The sequence below is a fragment of the Dinoponera quadriceps genome, unplaced genomic scaffold (assembly GCF_001313825.1).
Source record: "Dinoponera quadriceps isolate SergipeBrazil2010 unplaced genomic scaffold, ASM131382v1 scaffold96, whole genome shotgun sequence".
Lineage (NCBI taxonomy): Eukaryota > Metazoa > Arthropoda > Insecta > Hymenoptera > Formicidae > Dinoponera > Dinoponera quadriceps.
Window position 1 is genome coordinate 500,350 of NW_014554269.1, and position 19,837 is coordinate 520,186.

The 19,837-nt window shown below is 47.0% G+C and overlaps 1 protein-coding gene across 10 annotated transcripts in view; it reads right to left on the minus strand.

The window, feature by feature from the left end:
- The window catches only part of LOC106752109 (RNA binding protein fox-1 homolog 2-like), a 370,278-nt gene that overhangs the window by 25,820 nt on the left and 324,621 nt on the right, over positions 1 to 19,837 (minus strand). For 3 of the 10 annotated variants that reach the window (XM_014633602.1, XM_014633584.1, XM_014633538.1), the window contains exon 8: positions 2,760 to 2,907. The exons of the other annotated variants lie outside the window; for them this stretch is intronic. In XM_014633602.1, the coding sequence (XP_014489088.1) occupies positions 2,760 to 2,907 (148 nt within the window). The remainder of the gene's footprint in view (positions 1 to 2,759; positions 2,908 to 19,837) is intronic. 10 annotated transcript variants of the gene reach the window in all.

Here is a 19,837-nt window from a genome sequence, read left to right on the forward strand (position 1 = left end):
GGGGGGGGGGGGGGGTTGGTTTGCGGTTCGTGCAAGAGAGTGAATATTCAACGGTACTTTCTTTCCACTCTGGTGCTACACTGCCGATATACGAGTACAACGAGAAGAGGTGGGCAACATTAATTATCGAGTAGTAGAAGAGACATAGTGAGTACACGAGAGAGACGGGTAGGAGAGGAGGAGGAAGGAGGGAAGAGCTGAGATATACCGGTGGAACAGGAGCACAAGGGGCGGGGGGGGAGGGGGGTAATCGTTCGTTGGAGACGCGTGCTCGTTCGATGGTGAATTTACGTACACGGTCTCGCGTACGGATCCGCCCCCGCGGAGGATCGCATTCGGAATTCCGGCGCGCTTGGACCGCGATAAAACATTACAGCGATATTACGTGATATTTGCGCGCGCGATACAATATTAAGAGTAACGCACGAGAGCGCGAAATATCGTTCGCCGATGAATCCGCGTAATGAGCTAACCGACTCGGAGCGAGAGCGCGCGATGTAGTCGCGTTTAAATAAATCGACGGGCATTTCGCGACTGGCCGCGTCTCGTAATGGAATCATAATGGGATTTATCCCCGGCGGGAAAATATGTCGATGATTAAAAACGGAACGTCGCCCGGGGCGCGATTAACTGGCCGATGCCGTCCCGGGAAAACGAGCGCCGACCGGTTTCCACCCCTCCACGCGTCCTCCCCCCTCCCCCTCTGCGGCATTACCCCGACCGTTTTCTCAGAAGTTTTCGTTTCGCCTTTGTTTTTCTCGGTTTACCCGATAATCGCGTTCGAGGGGATAAATCGCGCGGAAAATTGCCAACGTCGCGGCGATATCCGAGTGCACAAGCTGGACGCGATATAAAATATCCGATGGTATAATATAATAACAATTATTATCGTCGCCGTTTAAAACGGGAGGAAAACAACCCTTCGTATTTCTCCAGCCAGCGCGAGCGGAGATTACGCGGCGCCGGCGAGGCTTTTTACGAGCGAAAATTTCAGTTACTTCGCGGATTACTCGCGGTCGTCTGGCATCGTCTGAGAGAGAGCGCGCTCGGAAGGGGGTGGATTCAGCTTTCTTCCATAGAAACCGCGCGCTAACCGGCCGCGAGGAAGCCCGCTCCTCGTATCTACGTACGTACGTAGATCTCTCGAAGATTACCCCTCGGGAACGGGCGGGCATTTTTGCCAAGCTCCCTCGGCTCAATCGACCTAATTACAGCAGAGGGAGGAGCCGAAAACGAAAGAGCTTCGTGGGTCTCAGCACGGTGGCGTTTCCACAAGGCCGGTCAGACTTAAACAATTCGGCTATCGCGCTCTACGACAGAAAGCTTTTAGCGTTTCTTGCGTTTTTCCTCCGGGAGTGATGTCTTCCGAGCGTGCCGCAATCGTGCGTTGCCCGAACGTGGTGTTCTTCGGACGCGCCCTCCCGTCCCAACACCCTCCCTTCGGAGGGACGGTTTTTGTAAAACCGAACGCGATCTCGCGGAATTGAGATCCGGATATGCCAAGAGCGGTAACAACGCGTCCCGACGATCTCACTTCCGCACGGAGGCGGCGCGACGCGGAAAATAACGGAGCGAGACTCCAGCCGGGAAGGTTCACGGACTGACACAGAAAACGTTTCAGGATCCAACGACGCGCCGACTCGCGAGCGAGATTCCCCGATTGCTCGAGGTCTTTCCTCATGTCGTGGATTACGCGCGGATTCTTCGGCGAACGGATATAATCGCGACGAGGCAATCGTAAGTTCTCGCAGCCGCGATGTCGCACAGTGGGACGGAGGCTTCCGGAAGTCGAAATTGTAACAGGATAAAAAGAAGGGAAACGTATTTCCTCAAATATGTCTGAGAATGCTAGCTAACGAATCTTCTAGCTCTATTGATCTCTTTAATATGTCTCTCAGAGGGTGCTCAGAAATAAATTAGTAATTTGTTACGGAATATATTGTCGTTGAACTTGTGGGATACACGATTAAAATCTGTTTACTTTAAAAAACAATAATTTAAACAATATCTGTTTCAAACTTTGTTCAGATGAAATTTTCACATTTAAATCAACGTATGAACTTTGGAATCTAGAACCACTTGAATTCGGGTAATCTCTGAAGAGTACATTGTAGATTAGTTTAATAAGAGATAATTTCACGATAGAACGCCACACGTTCCCAGGATAACCAAATGCGCTTAATCTCATATTAGATTAAAAGCAAGATTCATGTTCACGACGTTAATATTACATATGTGTTATATGTCCTTTTTCCTAATGTTAGGCAAAATTTATCAAAAAAGTGGAGAAACTGAAAGCTATATTATTACATGTTACGTTATCAAAACACATATATCCAACATTTATTTTATTTATCTGTCCGTAAATCAAAAAGATGTTATTTCAGCACACATGAATATTTACTACTCAATCCCAAATCTATTTGCGGAAACAACATTGAATACCATTTCAATATTGAATATTGATAAAAAAAAAAAATTACAAATTTGTCCCATTGTGCGTCGGTCGGTGCGGGTAAACTGAAAAGCTCGCGGAGACTCCCTTTACACGACGATCACGATGAAGGAGAGGTCAAAAGGTCGGAGGAGACAAGAAGGGCCGATCGGGGGTTAATTCGAGAGGTGTTCGTGCTCGCTTATGCGTATCACTGCGATATATATATAAATATATAAATATATATATATATATATATATGTTTGGTATGTTGGTATGTATATCGATGCCGCTTGTTGGTTAGGATCTTTTACTGTCTCAGTACCTCCGTCTCGCCGCCGCCCTGGGTGCAAGGACGAGCGGTGCAGCTGCAGGCGATGGGGTCACCGCGGCCGCGGCGACCGCTGCAGCTGCGGCTGCCGATGGCGCCGCCGCCCCGAGCCAGCTCCACGGCATGGCCGGCAACCTGTATCCTGTTTTTGTCACAGAGCGTTAGTGCGTCGTGAACAGCAGCCGGTAATCACGACGACGACGACGACGAAGGCGCGCGGTCGTCTTAATCCACTCGCTCGAAACTTCGGGGAGCTGCGTCACGTCCGTCCGCGCGCGTACGCAATCGAATTAACGAGGCGAGGAGAGCGAACGAGATTACCGAAAGCCGCGAGTATCTTTTGTTCGACCGAACGGCATCGCGGATTCGAGGCGCTCCTCGGGAGCGGCGTTCGTTTGAATGTTTGCCCGACGCGACTTCGATTCTCCTCCCTCTTTCTCGCTCTCTCTCGTTTCTTTCCCTCGTATCGATCCGATTGGAAACTCCCGACTCGATTAGAAAGTCGAGTCGCGACGGACGGATACGCGGACGACGGCGGCGTCTATCAATCACGTGAATTTGACCGGCCGCCTCGGCGAACGTGTCGCAGCTGTGTCCCTTCCACGAGGGAGTGGATTACAGAAGCGCCTCTCGGAAGTTCCGAGAGGCCGTGGCGCGCCTTTCCCGATAGTAAATCACGCCGGGTGTGAGCCAGTTTTCATTAGGACAATATTTCGGCGAACGTCGCGGGACCATTATTGTGTTAATTTCCAGCGTAGTGTGAATAATTGGGCGGGTTAATTCCGACCGTCGGTCCGGACGCTCGTGAAATATTGTTGTCAATTAAAATTACGGGCGACGTTAACCGGAACAACGAAAATGCGCAGAGAAACGAATCAGTCGCGGTCGAGCTATTCCGGCAGGTCGCTCGCGAGCCGTTCTCTCCGCTTTTAAATTCCGCGTTGAAAATCGCAACCACCCTGCCCCGCGCCTGCCGTTTGTCTGCGCACCAACGAAGTAGCGACGTTTCACGAGTGAATCGTCGCGAATGCGAATATCTTATCCTATTAATAGTTCGACTTCGTGAGGAGCGGATAACACAATGGCACGTTTGCGGTGTCAGTTAGCGAGCACTTCCCCCATTCAGACCATCGCAACGCCGGCGAGAAAACGCCATTTCGCTGCCGCTTTTTATCGTTATAATAGTAACCGCGAAAGTATTGGTGCATGTTCGCCTGCCGACCATCTCCCCATTACACAGGCCGTTCCAAAGTTAAACCGACGAACTTCGGGTGCTTTATAAAGGACGAGCAATTTTTGTCGATAAATCTGTGCCCGCGAATGAGTCGTTTTAGCACTAGAGCGAATTATTTACAGCGATTATTCCAAGTGTTGGCCATTTACATCCAGCTTCCTTATAAATAAGATGCATGTCGGCCAGTTCATCGTAAGAAAAAATCTCCATTCTGAATGCGAATTTCGGCCAAACAATAATGAAACGCTATAATACTGATAACGCGGTAATTCTACCTGCTCGAAAATCCCCAACAATCATCAACTTGACAAGGCAATTTTGATACAAGTTTCTTTATCAAGAGATAGCGGCAAAAATGAGAACCGAGCGAAAAATCGCTGATGTATCTACATTGAAGTAATAAGTGGCCAACACTTCGGACAACTGTTGAAAATAATTTATTCTAGTAGCAAAAACGGTTCACTTATGAACATGGATTTGCCAACAAAAATTACTTACTTCGGTATCCTTTACAAGGGCCCGAAAAGTTTGTCGATTTAATTCCGGGACACCCTGAACAATGTATTTTTATGCTACGCGATGTTACGAATCAGAGGTTATGAAAAAAAGAAAAGAAAGAAACAGGGAAATTAAATGGTAATTAGCCGGTACGTGTGTGAGCGCGCGCTACACATACGATGAAGCACGACGCGAATAAAATGTCAATTATGTTATTCCTGTGCCGTCGACTGCGAATTATCGCGCGTAACACGCCGCGTGTTCGAGCAGCTTTAGGTTAATAAAACGGGCCGAGAGTGAGCGCGTGCAGGTGATCAACGCGCGATCGGACGCGCACCGTTGCTTGTATAATTTCAATAATGTGATTCGAAACTCCAAATACCTGTCTCGTTTGGACTCGAGATTAAAATATTCGATATTATTGGAAATTAGCGGGGGACAAGTGAGTATAAAAATGATAATTAACGCGAGAGCTGCGCGTGCGCTCTCTCGCGCGTGTGTATGTATGTGTGTGTGTGTGTGTGTCGCAAATCGAACATATAATGCAGTAATACGCGTCCTCGAAATGCCGTTTCGATGCGATATCGGCCTCTTTAAATGTAATTATTAGCGGGTCGCGTAATAGTAACATCATTATCGAGATATTATGCGAATTGCGCGCACTTCGCGATTGGAAAACGCTCGGCGAACATTTATTCGCCGCGTCGACGAAACGAAACACTGTGCGGATGCGTAATGAGAAAGAAAACGCGCGATGAATTCTGTCCCCGTTTCCATCGCCGGGGCGAAATTGAGTTCGGAATATTTCCGAATTTCGAAACGTTCGCGCAGAAATTCCCAAGACTTTCGAGTGAAACACCGTGGAAACGCGGATATCGTTACGCGTGCGCGTTTTCTTGCACGGCGCGCGGATTTATTTCACGGATTCTCTCTCGGTGCAACGATATTTTTTAATAGCGAACGTAATCTGCAAATTCTCTCTGCGTCTCTCACTCTCTCTCTCTCTCTCTCTCTCTCTCTTTCTCTCTCTCGTGAGACCTGGCTCAACATGTTACTGCAGAAAAACGAAGCGACGACGGGTACGATCAGACAGAGAGAATTCATTTCGTCGCGACAAGAAGGACATCGAGAGAAAAACTTGATATTAGTGACTATAATATTATTCATGAAGAGTCCCCAGGCACGCGAATGTTCGAGAGAGAAAGAGAGAGATGGAGAGAGAGAGAGAGAGAGAGAGAGATTGTAAGGAGACGTTTAAAGGGCGTCCCAAATCCTTCGGACGTTCTATTTTAGAAACACGATCACTTCCGCACACACCGAAAGAAATAAGTATTTGGTATTTGCGACTGTAATTGCATAGCATGCTAATTACAGTCGGGAAAACCATTTCTGCAGTAAACGCTGCTATGATGTTACGATAATGACCTTATATGCATATTATCACTACTACTTTTTGACCAGAACAACGCAAGAATGCGGCTGGCGCCGAAATGACTATAATTTCAGCGTGATTAAGCCCTTTTTTTCTCTCAGCGCAGGATGGAATTTTATGCAAAGCTCGCGCGCGTCGCCGCCTCCGCGTTTTCAGGCGGACACATCGCGTGCGTTTGAAAGTTACCAAGTTTTCTGAAGCTTCGTTGGAATCGTGGGAAGAAAGGTTTCGTTGGGAGAAGGGGGGGGATTGCAACGAGATTTATAATTCCAGTCGCGCGAATACGCGGATTAGTCACACCGAGCGACGTGTCAACGCGATGATACTTCTCGCGATGCATCAAAAACGGAATAATTTCACATCGTCGCGAGACGATTGCGCAGCGCTTCGTTCCGACTCGTTAGGACTGATGCTTCTCGATACGGATTTATCCGATCCCGCTATATGTTCCCGCCTAATTGCTAATTCGACGAAATGAATAATCGGGGCGCGCGTTTAACACCTCCGTGCGATTTACGATTACAACACCGAGATCGTGCCATCCACGCCAACACGATCGCTATTACCGTGCCCGTGGAAAATTATCCACAAAGAACACTCTATTTTCTGTTGTTTGTAATATCGTGTCTATATATATTTCTCTTAATTTCGCCTCCAAATTAATATTTATTGCTTAGTTGAGTAAAATTATAGGAAAGCATTTTTTCAGTAAATAATCTTACGTAGGGGCCCTCTTAATGTCGCTAAAAATTCGACACTGTACGATATAACTACCTTTCATTTGTTTATGTGGTCACAAAATGAAAAATCATCAGCGCGTCACACATCTGTGTGATGCACGGTAGGCGAACATGTTAAACGTCTTATTCATTTTCGAACATCTTAAACATCTTATTCGATTTCGCAAGTTTCATTCACCGAAATTACACCCGAGTGATTTCGGGAAGACGATCAAACGATTCACGTACAGTCGGTCCGCAGGAATATTTAAAAAATATGTGAGAAGAAAATGGAAAAGGAATAAAAAATGAGGTCGGTAATGAATAATCGCGAATGCTCCGGTGGTCGCGCAAATGCACGCTGCTAATATATTGTTAATTGCCGTTCCTTTTTCATGCGCTAGTTCATTTGCTAAACGGCCGCAACGTGTACGTTTAGTCGGCCGGCGTGCGAACGAAATATTCATTACGATATTTACTCACTGATTTATTGCCAATCAACGCGTGGCGCGGTGTCATTCGCGCGTAATTGCATATTTGATTTCCGATATATAATTTTATACGCGATTTGTGCGCGCCGGCTGCTTTTCTCGATCTCTTTCGCTTCCCCTTCCCTCTCGCCCGCCCCTCCCGAAAATGAAAGTCGAAAGGTCGAAAATCGCGGCCTAACAGTAATTACGTGCGTCGACGTGTCCATGAAACAGCGTTACCGTTGTCGTTCCATAAAAATATGAAATATGAAAATATTTAAAGCGCGAACCGTGTACGCGATTCGAATATTGGTTGCGGTGCCCGTATATATGTATATATATAATTTTCTTTCTCTCTCTCCCTCTCCTACCCTCACTCCCATCCTAACTTGGTAGAGTAAAAAAAAAAAGAACAATGCCGCGAGGAGCACTCGCGAAATGTCGATACGCGTGCAGTCGTAGCGGGGGAGCAAAAATTTACCGGTTTCCATTTCGTTCATATCGGAGAGTAGTATCGGACGGTATATAAAAAAATTTCCGAGTGTAGGGGCGGGACTTCCTCTCCCCCGAACCAAGTTGAATAAATTCTCGAGGAGGCTTTTTAGATTATTGTGCCTCGAGAGGCACGAAGAGACACACGCCACGAGCATTAGGCTTAATTAGAATATGAGGCGGGGAAGAGAGGCTCTTACGATGCTTACGCTCAACTTATTAGCGCGAGAGGGAAGGAAAAGTCGCGGTGAACCGAGGATTTTCCGTCGAAAATATATAACGGATAAACTGCAAAACTGTGTCCGCGTGGAACGAGTAGCAGCTTTCGGATTTGCATTCACGAATGCATTAGCTTATATTTTACGTGTGCTGACGCAATTTGCGAGTGTGTGTGTCTCGTACACGGGAGATCGGCCTATATTTTATGCAGGATGTCCTTCCAAACTATCGTGTGGTAAAGCGAATGTTTCAACTAGTGACAGTGTCCCAATTTGTAACAGTCGTATGTGTTCTTTTTAATAAGTCAAATAATATCAAATATATAACTCCGTATTTATCCTAGAAAATATGTTTTTAATTTAAATTGTATATATTATCTGCTGTAACAAGTTTCGAATAAAATTAAAAGCCATAGTGAATGCTTGAATATCAATTATAAGCGTATTGGTAACGGAAAGTTCGAACAGTTATTCGCCGATTATATCTGATAAGTTGACCTTTAATATTTTTTTGGTAATTCTTTGTAAATATTTTCTAATCCTAAGCGATTGAAAGCGTACTGTCGAAGTCGAGGAAAGATTCAAGAATATTTCTCAAACGAAAAAAGTAACAAGATATATATTTTTTACAGTTAATACATGTATGTCACTAATCGGCAATCATAAATTTAAAAAAAATGCAATGCAGTTGAATTCCAAATATTTAAATTATCGAACAAAATAAATGATATACATATGACAATAATTATATGCTTAACACACGTGTATTATAATAAATTACTAATTTATTTTAATTTATGATGAGGTTATTTTGTCACTAATTGGGACATTCACTTAACTTTTCATACTTCGCGCAAGTGTGTCGCGACTCCACGTATGTTATTAATTATTAGATCACGACTACATCTCTGTAGACAATTACGAATCATATTGAGTTAAATTCCTAGAAACATCCGGGGAAGAGAAAATTTCGCGGGAACATTATGAGATGAGTTCTTGCAAAAATATCTGCGCAGCGCGTTGATGAATTTCACGATCCGGCGCTCCGATCTGTCCCTTTAACTCGCGTCGCGTTTACTTCGCTTTAATTTTGCGGTTTTCATTATCGATTTTCCGCGCGATTCGCGTTGCAGATATATGTGATGCGTGTGTACATTAATGTGACAGTATAACCCGTTTCGAAACGAGCTCGATAAAATTACCATTAGATCCGAGAGGCATGTTTACCATTTGTTTAATAAAATTAGAATTCTCATGGAACGCGGCGTTCATTTCTCGGAAATCCGTATGATCATCGGCGATATTCTTGCTTTCCTTTCGTCGATTTCATCAGAAGTATCGCGCTGATCTTCGGTTAGCGACTTCTCACGCGGTTCGCGACGCGGAATTTCTTCTCGAGCTGTCGGAATTTAACGTACATCTTATCGAATCGTCGTCCGAACGATCGCGAGTGCGGTGAAATCGGCGACGTGCATCAACGTGAACAACGCGAGACGACGGTTGGACGTTACCATAGACTGGACGGACGCGTCGACGACGAGTTTCGTCGGTAGACGTCGACGGATTACAACGCGCAAGATGATGCAACTTCGTTACCATCGTAGTGCACGGCGTAAATCGCGTGGGATTTTTAGAGGCCATTCAACAATTACGTCACATCACGAAGGGGGAGGAAATCTATTAGCTTATGTGACGGTCTGTAATGGCAGAGAGAGGGTAAGGTAAAGGCCATGGAACGTCGCATTAAATGATGTAACTGGTAAATATGGATGCGCGTGGCTATCCATTTTGTTTGCATTTGTCGACACATTTGGTTAAAATTTCGTGACATATTTCATGAAAATGATTAAGTTTCGACGTGGTTTTGTGTTAATAATTAAAATGTTAATTCTTAATTTTTTTTCTTTAAAAAACAGAATTTACTAATTAGAATTATAAAATAATTAATTTGATATTATGCCTCTAAAAATTATTTGTATTTTAGAAAAAGTTAATAACGTGTAGTCTATGATAATTATTATCCACAATATGGTTATGAGCTATTTTTCTTATTCTGCACATCTATGGGCGAAAGAGGAGGGATAATTCCACATTTCATATAACATTGGAAGAGGGCCGAATATTTTGTGACGAAGGGGGGGGGGGGGATAAAAAAACCNAAATAGCTCCTTAACGAAAAGAGTTAGAATGGTTGCATCACTCAAGAGCGTGTGATAACAGTAATATATCCGAATGTAAAAGATATGATATTTCACAATGATGTGTCACGAAGGTCTGTTGGAGGTTCAACACGAAAATGTCGAGATGTCGAAACGGTAGTTGGCCGGTAATGATGTTGCGTAAATGTTGCAAGCTCGGACCATGCGTGCGCCGGTACGATCTGCTGTCCGCCATTGATTTTCGCAGGTCAGCTGATATTGATTTTCGCGGCCCAGCTGATTTGGCCTTTTAGTTTCTTAAGGTGTTATATACACCGTAACAATCAGCTGACAGGTTAATTAACGACATTAACGGCAGCTTTCAACTGTTACACGCAAATGACTCTTTTGTTTTGATAAAAGTTTCCACGCCCGTTGAATTATTTCAATTGCAAGGAATTATGTCGTTTCGATATCATTGGCGGATTCCAATAGTTTCGGATTCGCACTGAGAGTATTTTGGTTTTGGTATTTTCAGACTCCCGGAAGTTTCCCGGAACACATAATTCACATGTTGCACGATAGTTTTACGACAAGACAGTTTTAGAATAAGACGCAGAATTCTAATTTAAAACCGCTACGCGTAATTGGGAAATTAATGTTTAAAACTGTTACTCGTTGTTCACGGATATACATTTTTCAATGTGTTGTGCATAATTCTCCCTACTTATGAAATTATAAAAATACCGTCGGAGCGCGAGGTTTCGTTATTCTGGATGTGTAGTAATAATTGACACTCGAGCATTGTTCGAATGTGACAGATTGATGTACAGGACATATCAAATATTTCTACGTGCAACCAAACGAAGAATAATCTCGGTCGTATGAAAAGGTAAATATCGCGCGATGAGAATTAACGCGGGCTATTCTATTTTCCTATACGTGCATTCTCATGAGAATATGCGCGCATCAGTCTCTATTTGTGTGTGTGGTATGTGTGGTGTGTGTGTGTGAGCGTATACATTTGTGAGTATTAAGTGAAAAAATGGCAGAACTCCGAGCAAAACCGAAACGAACTTTACGAGTTTGCGCGCAAACTAATTAGCGATGAGCGAATAATCCCTCTCTTTATACCGCCGCGTTCCTCGTTTAATTAATTCCGCCCACGAAAATATGACAAGTGTCGAATAACTCGAAGAGACTTGAAGAAATCCGGTCGAGTGAAACGAAGGACGAATCCGTTCGCTTAATTAAACGCACGTAAGAAAGCGGGGAGATCCCGCGCACGGGAAAAACACGCGCTCGATCCGTCGGAAATCCGAGAAAGACGGGGGGTGATTTCCGTGGTAAATGAAAATCTCATCGAATCGGAGAGATCCGTGACCGGGATCATTTTCGAGGCGCGATAATTAACTGCAACTTCCGGCTTATAGGTAACAAGCTTTTTTTTTAACGGGCAAACAAATCGCACAGCCGGATTACAACAGCACGCACGTCCGCGGCCGGAAGTGCGAGCGCGAAACCGAATCGTATTATATCTCGCAATTTCACGCGAGGGTGAGCGCGGGAAATGGCATTTCTTTCGGACACGCGTCTCGTAACGCGTTTCGTGCTTATCAATTATCACGCGGGATCGCGCCCGCGCGACACCTTCTCTCTTTCCGCGCCGCCCCGCTTTCAACGCAATTAGACGCTACGTCTCTCGTCATTAATGAGAATATTGGAGGGAAAGGAACTTTTATCGCGTTACATTCGCGAAACTTCGTTATTGCGCATCTGGCCCGGAGATGCCGGCTCCGCTCGAAATTATTTCCGACGCGCCGCTTTTATTGCGTTTAATATTTTATTACGTTCGCGGCCGTCTCTCGCATTCTGCGATATCTATCGGATTACTGCGTTCCCCCTCCCTCCCCCATTCTTCCCGGCGCCTATTAAAATTTATTTCGAAAACCGTGACTTCCGAACGGATTCTCCGCGGAATGCACGGAGTCACCGGCCTGCCCCCCTCCCCCCGTATGATGCATCCCGCTGCCGAGCATTCGGCGTATGCATATGCACGGTATTCATGCGTGGAATTTTACCGTGTCGTCTCGTGTATGTACCGTAATCCGAGGAGAAACGCCCGATCGTAGGCGGATGAGGGAGGGACCGTTACTTTCTGAGATCGCCGCGTCGTTCCCGAAGAAGGTGGCTCTTATTTCGAAATATATCGTATTGGATCTCGCGGTCCGCTTTGCCGAGACACGCTTTCGGTAGTTGAAGGGACACGTCGATAAAGGCGACGCGTTGGGAAAGTTAAATGTTTCGCGGAGAGCGCGAAAAAGTCTTCTCATTGGAACTTCCTTTCCCTAAATCGAGTTTGCTTGTCTACGCAAACGAATTTCTATCGATATTCTGATTATTTTATTCTATTTCCCTCTGCTTTAATACGAAACAGATTACTGGTTTCCAAGCCTCCCTTCGTCCGCGAATCGGCAAGAGGATGATAAAATGTCCACGTTAAATCGGTCTGGTTTTTTATCTCTCTAATTTCATTTTCAACGGATCTCCCCATGGATCGAAATAAAGCGCAAACTCGCTTATTTTTCGCAGAGCGGCACGCGCGGGAGGACGGGGAAATTTCCACGCGAGGTTAGACTATTCTCGTCTTACTGTTTAAACAAAAGATCTCCTCGGAAATCCACAAATAACGTATAAATTCATCCGGTTTCTCGCGGACCGGCAGACAATTTTCGCGAGTCGGCAGCTGGGAAACGTTGAAGTAGGCGACATTCGTCGAGAGGTACATGCAGCACTCTCGCTTCTCGCGAAAGGGTACATCCTTCAAGAGACGCTACGTATCGCCCTTCTCCGTTCCCTTCAATCTCGGAAGCCGTCAGATTCCGCTTGCCGACACAACTCTTGACAATTTTTCCCCCGTATCACCATAATGGCATTGTCGCATCGGCGTGTCTCGCGTCACTTTTACGGCGCGACATTCATCTCGAGTCGAGAACCGAGCGCGTTCGTATCCGCGCGATGCTCGAGAGGAAAAGCGATTCGCGCGCGGATTCGGACGCTCGTCGATCGGATCGGCGCGTTTGCGCCCCCGCATCGCCGACGAGTCGTCGGCGGTGCTGTAATTAATACGATTGAATCCACGGGGGCTCGCGCGCAGCTTTGAGGCTTTCGTTTCGCGGCCGATGGCGCGCGGGTGGACGAGAAGGTGACTCGTAGAGCGAGGAGGGTTGAAGGGTGACGGGGGGGGATGCAGAGGGGACGGCGATGTCGGTGGTGCGCGGAGGGTGCGGAGAGGTGAGGCTTGCTGGCAGGGTTGCTACGAGCGATCAATAAATGCCGCTGCCAGTATCCACCCCTGGACCCATGTCTCCCCCACGTGTCGACTCTCTCTGCTTTTCCTCTTTCTCTCCCTCTCGTTCTGTTCCTTCTCATCTTCTCCCTTTCCACTCCTTCTCTCTTTCTCCCTCTCTCTCATACTTTTGCGCCTCGAGGCTCTTTCTCTCGCGAGATACGCGTCAGTCGATACAACGAGAACAGGAGAGAAAGACAGAGATAGAGAGCGCAAGTTTACGTATTCCGGAGCAAAGCTGCACGATCATCCCGTGAGAGAAGCACCGATGTTGCGAGAGATAGATTGTGAGAGAGAGAGAGAGAGAGAGAGAGAGAGATAAAGAGAGAGCAACGGTGGATTTAGATATGTCGGCCGCAATGACCGAGAACGTTTTGGGCGGCGCAAAATGCTCTATCCGGCCGCGTTTCGGGGGAGCGAACGATGTCGCTGAGTGGAGCCGCGCGATGCTCGATTGATTTTCTCGCGATGCTAGTAAGAGGCGGCGCGAGAAGAGAGAGAGAGAGAGAAAGAGAGAAGGGGGGAAAAGGGGAGTCTCATTTTTGCACCGCAGCATGTGAGAAATTGGAGAGGAGCTTCGTTGCGAGAACGAGGTTCTAGTCAGGTCGATTGCTCGTGAGATCCGCTTTAACCCCGAGCGAACGACGTAGCGGGGGGTTAATGCCGGTTATCTCGCAAATAAAAGTGAAATAAAATGACGGAAGAAAGTGAAGTTGCGCGATATACCGTGGCGAATATTGTCTTTGTACTTCGACGCGAAATTTGATACGAAAATTTTACTGGATTTTGACGCGAAGAAATCCAGCACGAAATATAAATACCGAGACGTCCGACATCTCCCGTCTCATTCACGACGACGTTAACGTGTTACTCCGTTTATAACCAAGAGCGAAGTTGTATCGTGCAAATGACGGATTTGCCTCGTCCTTGCATCGAATTCATCGTCTCCGATTTTGACGCGGACTTTAAGAGAGAGATGAAGAGCCGGAAAGGTAGGAAGAAGGAGAGGAACGCAGAAAATAGAGGAGGTCTCAGTCCTATTTTAACCGCAGACGACGTACAAGTTATACAACGGTATAATTTGAATTTGGAAGGGGATTAAGAGGAAGAAGGCGGGTTAGGGACGCCCTCTGGGAGATTCGACGTTTGCAAAAGTGACAGCTCGCCTCGTTCGCTCGATCGCTCGCGTGCGGGCGAACGAGCGAGGCGAGCAATCGCGGGCCGACTCGCGTTCGTCTTTTCCACGTCGCGCGTTCGAGTCGTAAATCACGAATACTCAAGGCGTAATTAAGCCGTATTAACTGCACAAAGTGGCCGATGCGAGCGATCAAGATCGAAGATCGTTTCGCGCAGAATAACGTTTGCATTGTCCGAGCCGACGATTCCGCTCGCCCGTTTCGAGAAATTGCGAAACTCGCCCCGCCGTTGGTGGGGTATCGACCGCACTTTAAAACGACGCGCCTGCGAGCGCTCGGGTCGCGAATGATATTTTGCGGAACTGTAAAAAACAGCATCAACGGGGGCCGACGGCGGATCCGGAACTATCGAGCGAGTTATCCAATTCGATAACGCGAATGCACAATGGAAAAATGAAGTGCAGAAAAATAATAACGCATAGAACACAGTCGGGGGGGNTTGACATGCATAATGAAACGTGGAGTTTCAGCCGGCTCACGGCTCGTTATTAATCGGAAAGAGAAAGGGAAAAATCCCGCGAAATCGCCGATCCGACGCGCTCTCTCTCTCTCTCTCGCGACACGTTACAAGCGCAATAATTACGTTGTTACAGTGCGCGTAACCGCTTACCCGCGAATAATAAACGCCGCCGTGTCGGCTCCGGACGAACGCGAGAAATATCGCCGGCGTAATGACCCACCTTCGCGAAGTTTATTAAACTTCGCGAAGAAGGATAGGCGGCGGAAATTAAAGCGTACAGCTATTAGCGTTTTGGCCTTCGCGCGCAGTAAATAATTCTGCCAATGAGCCATCGCCGCGGCATCCCCCGGAAACGGCCGGGTCACGGAAGGGTTTCGGCTTTTGCGCGCGCCCACAACGAATACGGTTGCTGCCTCGCGCGAAAAAAACTCCGTCGAACTCCTTCGGAAGCGTCGCCGTCGAGAGGCGGCGGAAAAGGGTGGAGATGCAACATTGACATCGCGCGGGGGAAGAAGGGACGACCGGGGGGAGGGGGNGGGGGGGGGGAAGAAGAGCGTAAAACGCGGACGAAGTGAGCGACAGAACGAAAGGAACGGTGGAAGAGAGTAGAGAACATACACGGAGACAAGATATGTGTGGGTGTATATACGTGTGTGTCGGTGTGTATACGTGAATCGCAGCCCAGGGCGCAGGCTGAAGAGTCAAATGCACTAGAAACCACAGTCGCATAACCCACGAGTAAAGCAACAGTGATTAGGTGTGGTGTTTACATTACGTACTTCTCTCTCGGCGAATTACTTGGGATTCAAATCAACGTTCGGGACTAACGACGTCAGCAAACAGGTCTACCGCGCGCCTGTGTGTATACGTATGTCATGTAGGTGTGGGTGCGCGCATCGCGACGACGAGGGCAAACTCGACGGACTTTGTCCGGTGGTTGTGTACGTACGCCTGAGACACCCGTTGTATGTCCACCCTCGTCTGACGCGGGGTCGGCTCTGGGATATACAGGGATGGCTCGGAGGAACTGGGCTCAAAGGGGAACCAGCGATAACTACGTGCCTTCATCTGGGGTGAAGAATTCCGGCCGGCTCGAAGAGTCATAGATCGTCTCGAAGTTCGGTGTAAGAGTCGCGGCACACGCAAAAACGCAAGCAGCAAGAAAAATTGACCAATCGTAGCAGATTAGAGTCGAAGAATAATCGAAGAATAATCGACCGTGACGGGTGAATTTGCTTACTGTTTACGCTTTCCTGCGTGCCACGGCCCTAAGACTCGCGCGGAAAAACGACATGCGACAAGAACGATGGAAAAAATGAGGAAAATGAAGAATCGAACGTAGCGACATGCCCGCGGAGTAAGATCACACTCCCGGTGAATTAGCGCGTGCACCGAAGACGCCTCGGATCGGATGATCGTGATTGCGCGCGTAACCGAAGCGATCGATCGTCCCGGGTGAGCGGAGAAGACTCGGAAGCCTCCGCGCTTCGCTCGCGATTCTCGAGGGGTCGGAAAAAAGAAGTTCGCTCGAATTCTTCGAGAACACGTCCCCCGCGAAATCTTCCGGCGCTATTCCCCCATCGATCGCGTCCGCCGGATGAAGGTTCCGCTTTCTCTCCCTCCTCTCTCTCCTCCCGAAGAGTCCGCGGATGTAATAATCCCTTCGCCATATCCCAGCTCGCGATGAATTATATATCTCGTCGCGCTCCGCGCTGCTCGCGCGGGGCCGACCGCAAAAAGTTCCTTGAAGCAGTGAATGAAGGCATTCTCGCATCGAGGTAAACGCAATAAACAGGTACAATGTATGTCTTGCTACACAGATATAGATCCGAGTCGCAAAAAGGTATCAAATACTCGGCCTCGACTCGTGTGCCGTTCGCTGATATACGATCCATGCACTAAGAGATATAGTATTCGTTCCAGAAGTAACAATAACGATTACACGGTCTCCGAACGAAAGCCATTCAAAGATACTTTCCGAGCAATGGTGAGTGAGTAAATTACGCCAAAAAGGTAGATGCAGAGATTAGTATATATATATATAGTATGTATATAGTATATATATATATAGCATATATATAATATACATATATATAGTATACATATATATGGCATATACACATATATAGTATATATATACGTAAACGTGAGCTCTCTCTACTTTCACATCTCGCAAATATATATAATCACTATCTACGGGACACGATTACAGTGATTTAATTGGTGTTCTCGGAACGCGTCTCCGCCTCGATCAGTTCGTACATTCCGCGACCTCCCCCGGCGACGATTTCGCGCGATGATAAGAACGTTCCTCGCGGTCCGATGATCGAAGATCCGACCGACGGCTTGTTCGTTCGTTCTCCCTTTTCCGCTCTTCTCTACGGGCCACCCCGTAGAGCGACCGAGCGAATTTCCCGGCGAACTAATCCGTCCATCTGAAATCGCTTTCACCGTGCCTGGGGCTTTTACTTTCGTCGGAAGTTTTTGCGAACAATTACCATCGGGAGATTCCACGGACACCGAGCGCGCGCGCGCGCGCGCGCTCGTGACGATAGTTACTTCGTTCTCGGGGATAAAACAACGAGTGCTTCCTTCGGGTGATCATCGGGGAGATTACGTAACCGGGGTCCTTCGCGCGCGTCAGTGGCTCTCAGATTGCGCTCTTCGTCCGACTGTCTAACTCGACGTCGCGTGAATGAACAATTTTGAGGGATCGCCGAATTTTCGCGACCACGACGGAAGACGTTTTCGCGCTCCCGAGGGCTTTTCGATTTGTCGATCGCTCGAACGACGGAACATTTTACGCTCCCGCACGAGAGCCACGGGACATTTCGCTTTATCATGACGTTACTTTACCTCCGACGATCATAACGACCCTCACTCATTCGGAATCGACCGAAACAGCCGTGGCGATCGTTAAACTTTAACGATACGCCGGCGATCGGCGAGAAGATAACGCGCGACGACGCGGATCCCGGGAAACGATTCGATCAAATTTCACCGTGCGACGAGCGCGGGGTTTTCTCTATCGCTCGCGTCTTCGAACGAGAATCCGAAAAAAACTGTCGGCGGACCGTTTTCGCGCGTCGAAAAACGCGCGTTAACGCGTGCGTTATTGCGGGTAATAAAAACGCTTCGACCGTTCACGAAGGAACTTCCACGCAGAACACCGTCGAGGGATCGAGAGGGGCCGTTTCTTCACGTGACGACGCGATCGTTTAATAATAATTTAGTTAGCCGATAAAGGCCTCTCAATAAGCGCGCGGTATTTTACGAAACGCGGGTATCAGACGCGATCGTATCGAAACGATCCTCCGCTACTTTCGCGCGAACAATGACGACGACGACGACGGAGAGTCGTCTCTCGTCTCCTCCGTTGAGCTCGTTCTTCTTTTTTTTTTTTCTTTCCAAAATAAAGCACACTCCCGCTTGCGGCCCACTACTAACTGCTGGCGGTGCTTGCACGCTCAGCGGTAACTAATTAAGGCTACGCACTGAGACTAATTAGTGAATGCCAGGCTAAACAACCAGTAAGAAAGGTGGACATTATGTGTACATGATCGGGCAGTTTCTGAATCAACGTCCTCTTTCTTTCGACGAGTGTCACGTAACCGGCAGAAGCTGCGTCAGAGATCCGTTGACGGGCCCGATAATTCTCGGTAGAGAAAAACTCGGAATTTCGGATATCTTTTTTCGAATTTAATCAGTCCGATTTACCAACTCGATCTCGCTTCGATGTTTGAATTTTTCTTTAATTCGATCAATCGTAAAGCGCCATTTCGGCTCAACCGGGAACACGAAGTTACTCTTGCGCGATTATCCATTTCGGAGGCAACGTTATTACGTCGATCGAAAGATTTCTCCGTTCTTTTCCTGCGTGACTTTTACACGAACGAAAAAAAAAAAAAAAAGGAAAGAGAAACGAACATATTTGTTGATCCACCCGATATTCGCAAGTGGTTGATTGAAATTCTTTCCCGTACAAAAATTATCGATCCCCGCGCGCACAGTTTTCTCGGTTACGCAAAACCGGTATTACGAGGAAGCGCGATTGATCAGAGACGCCCTGTATATTTTATATACTCGTGTGTGCCCGCTGAGGTAACGTCGACGACGACGACGACGACACTCGCACGATTCTTTCGTATCGTGTGCGGTTTAATCGCGAAGGTGAAGCCGAAGGTGAAACGTTTGTGTTTTACTTCGCCGAGTATCCCGCGTGAACGAATATCACGCGTTGTTACTCGTTCCGGTTTCGCTCGCGACGGAAAGAAACTGGCGAGCGACGTGGCCGACACGGTCGGCGATATTGTTTGATTATAAAAAACGAGGACGGTATACCAGAATTAATTAGTTACCACTAAGTCAAAGGCGGCATTTGTCGAGCATGCAGCAACCTTCGCCCGTTCAAAAAATTATTGTCATGTCTCTCGCCAACTAACACACCGTGCCACGATCCATTAACATTAATCAATGACAATTAATAAACAGTTCCAAAAAAAAAATAATAATAAGATCAAGAGAAGAGTATAAGTATTACAGACTGTGCCGCCATGGCAGTCCGTACGTGAAGTAGTGACGTAAAATTAACGAAGAGAGAAAGAAAAAAAAAAAAACTAAATGAATAAAAAATAACGAAAATATATTAAATACAAGAAGGAAATCGTAATTGAGAGGAAAAAGTGAGACGAGCATGCGTTTTCGTGTCTATTGTATATCTGCTCTCTTGCTCGTTATTCGACGTACGCGATGAGTCTCGCACGCCGGTTAGCTTGTGCAATATGCATCTCGATCGAAATACGATACGTAAAGAGAGATAGATAGGAAAGTGGTGACAGAATCGCACGAAAGAGATATATAAAGAAA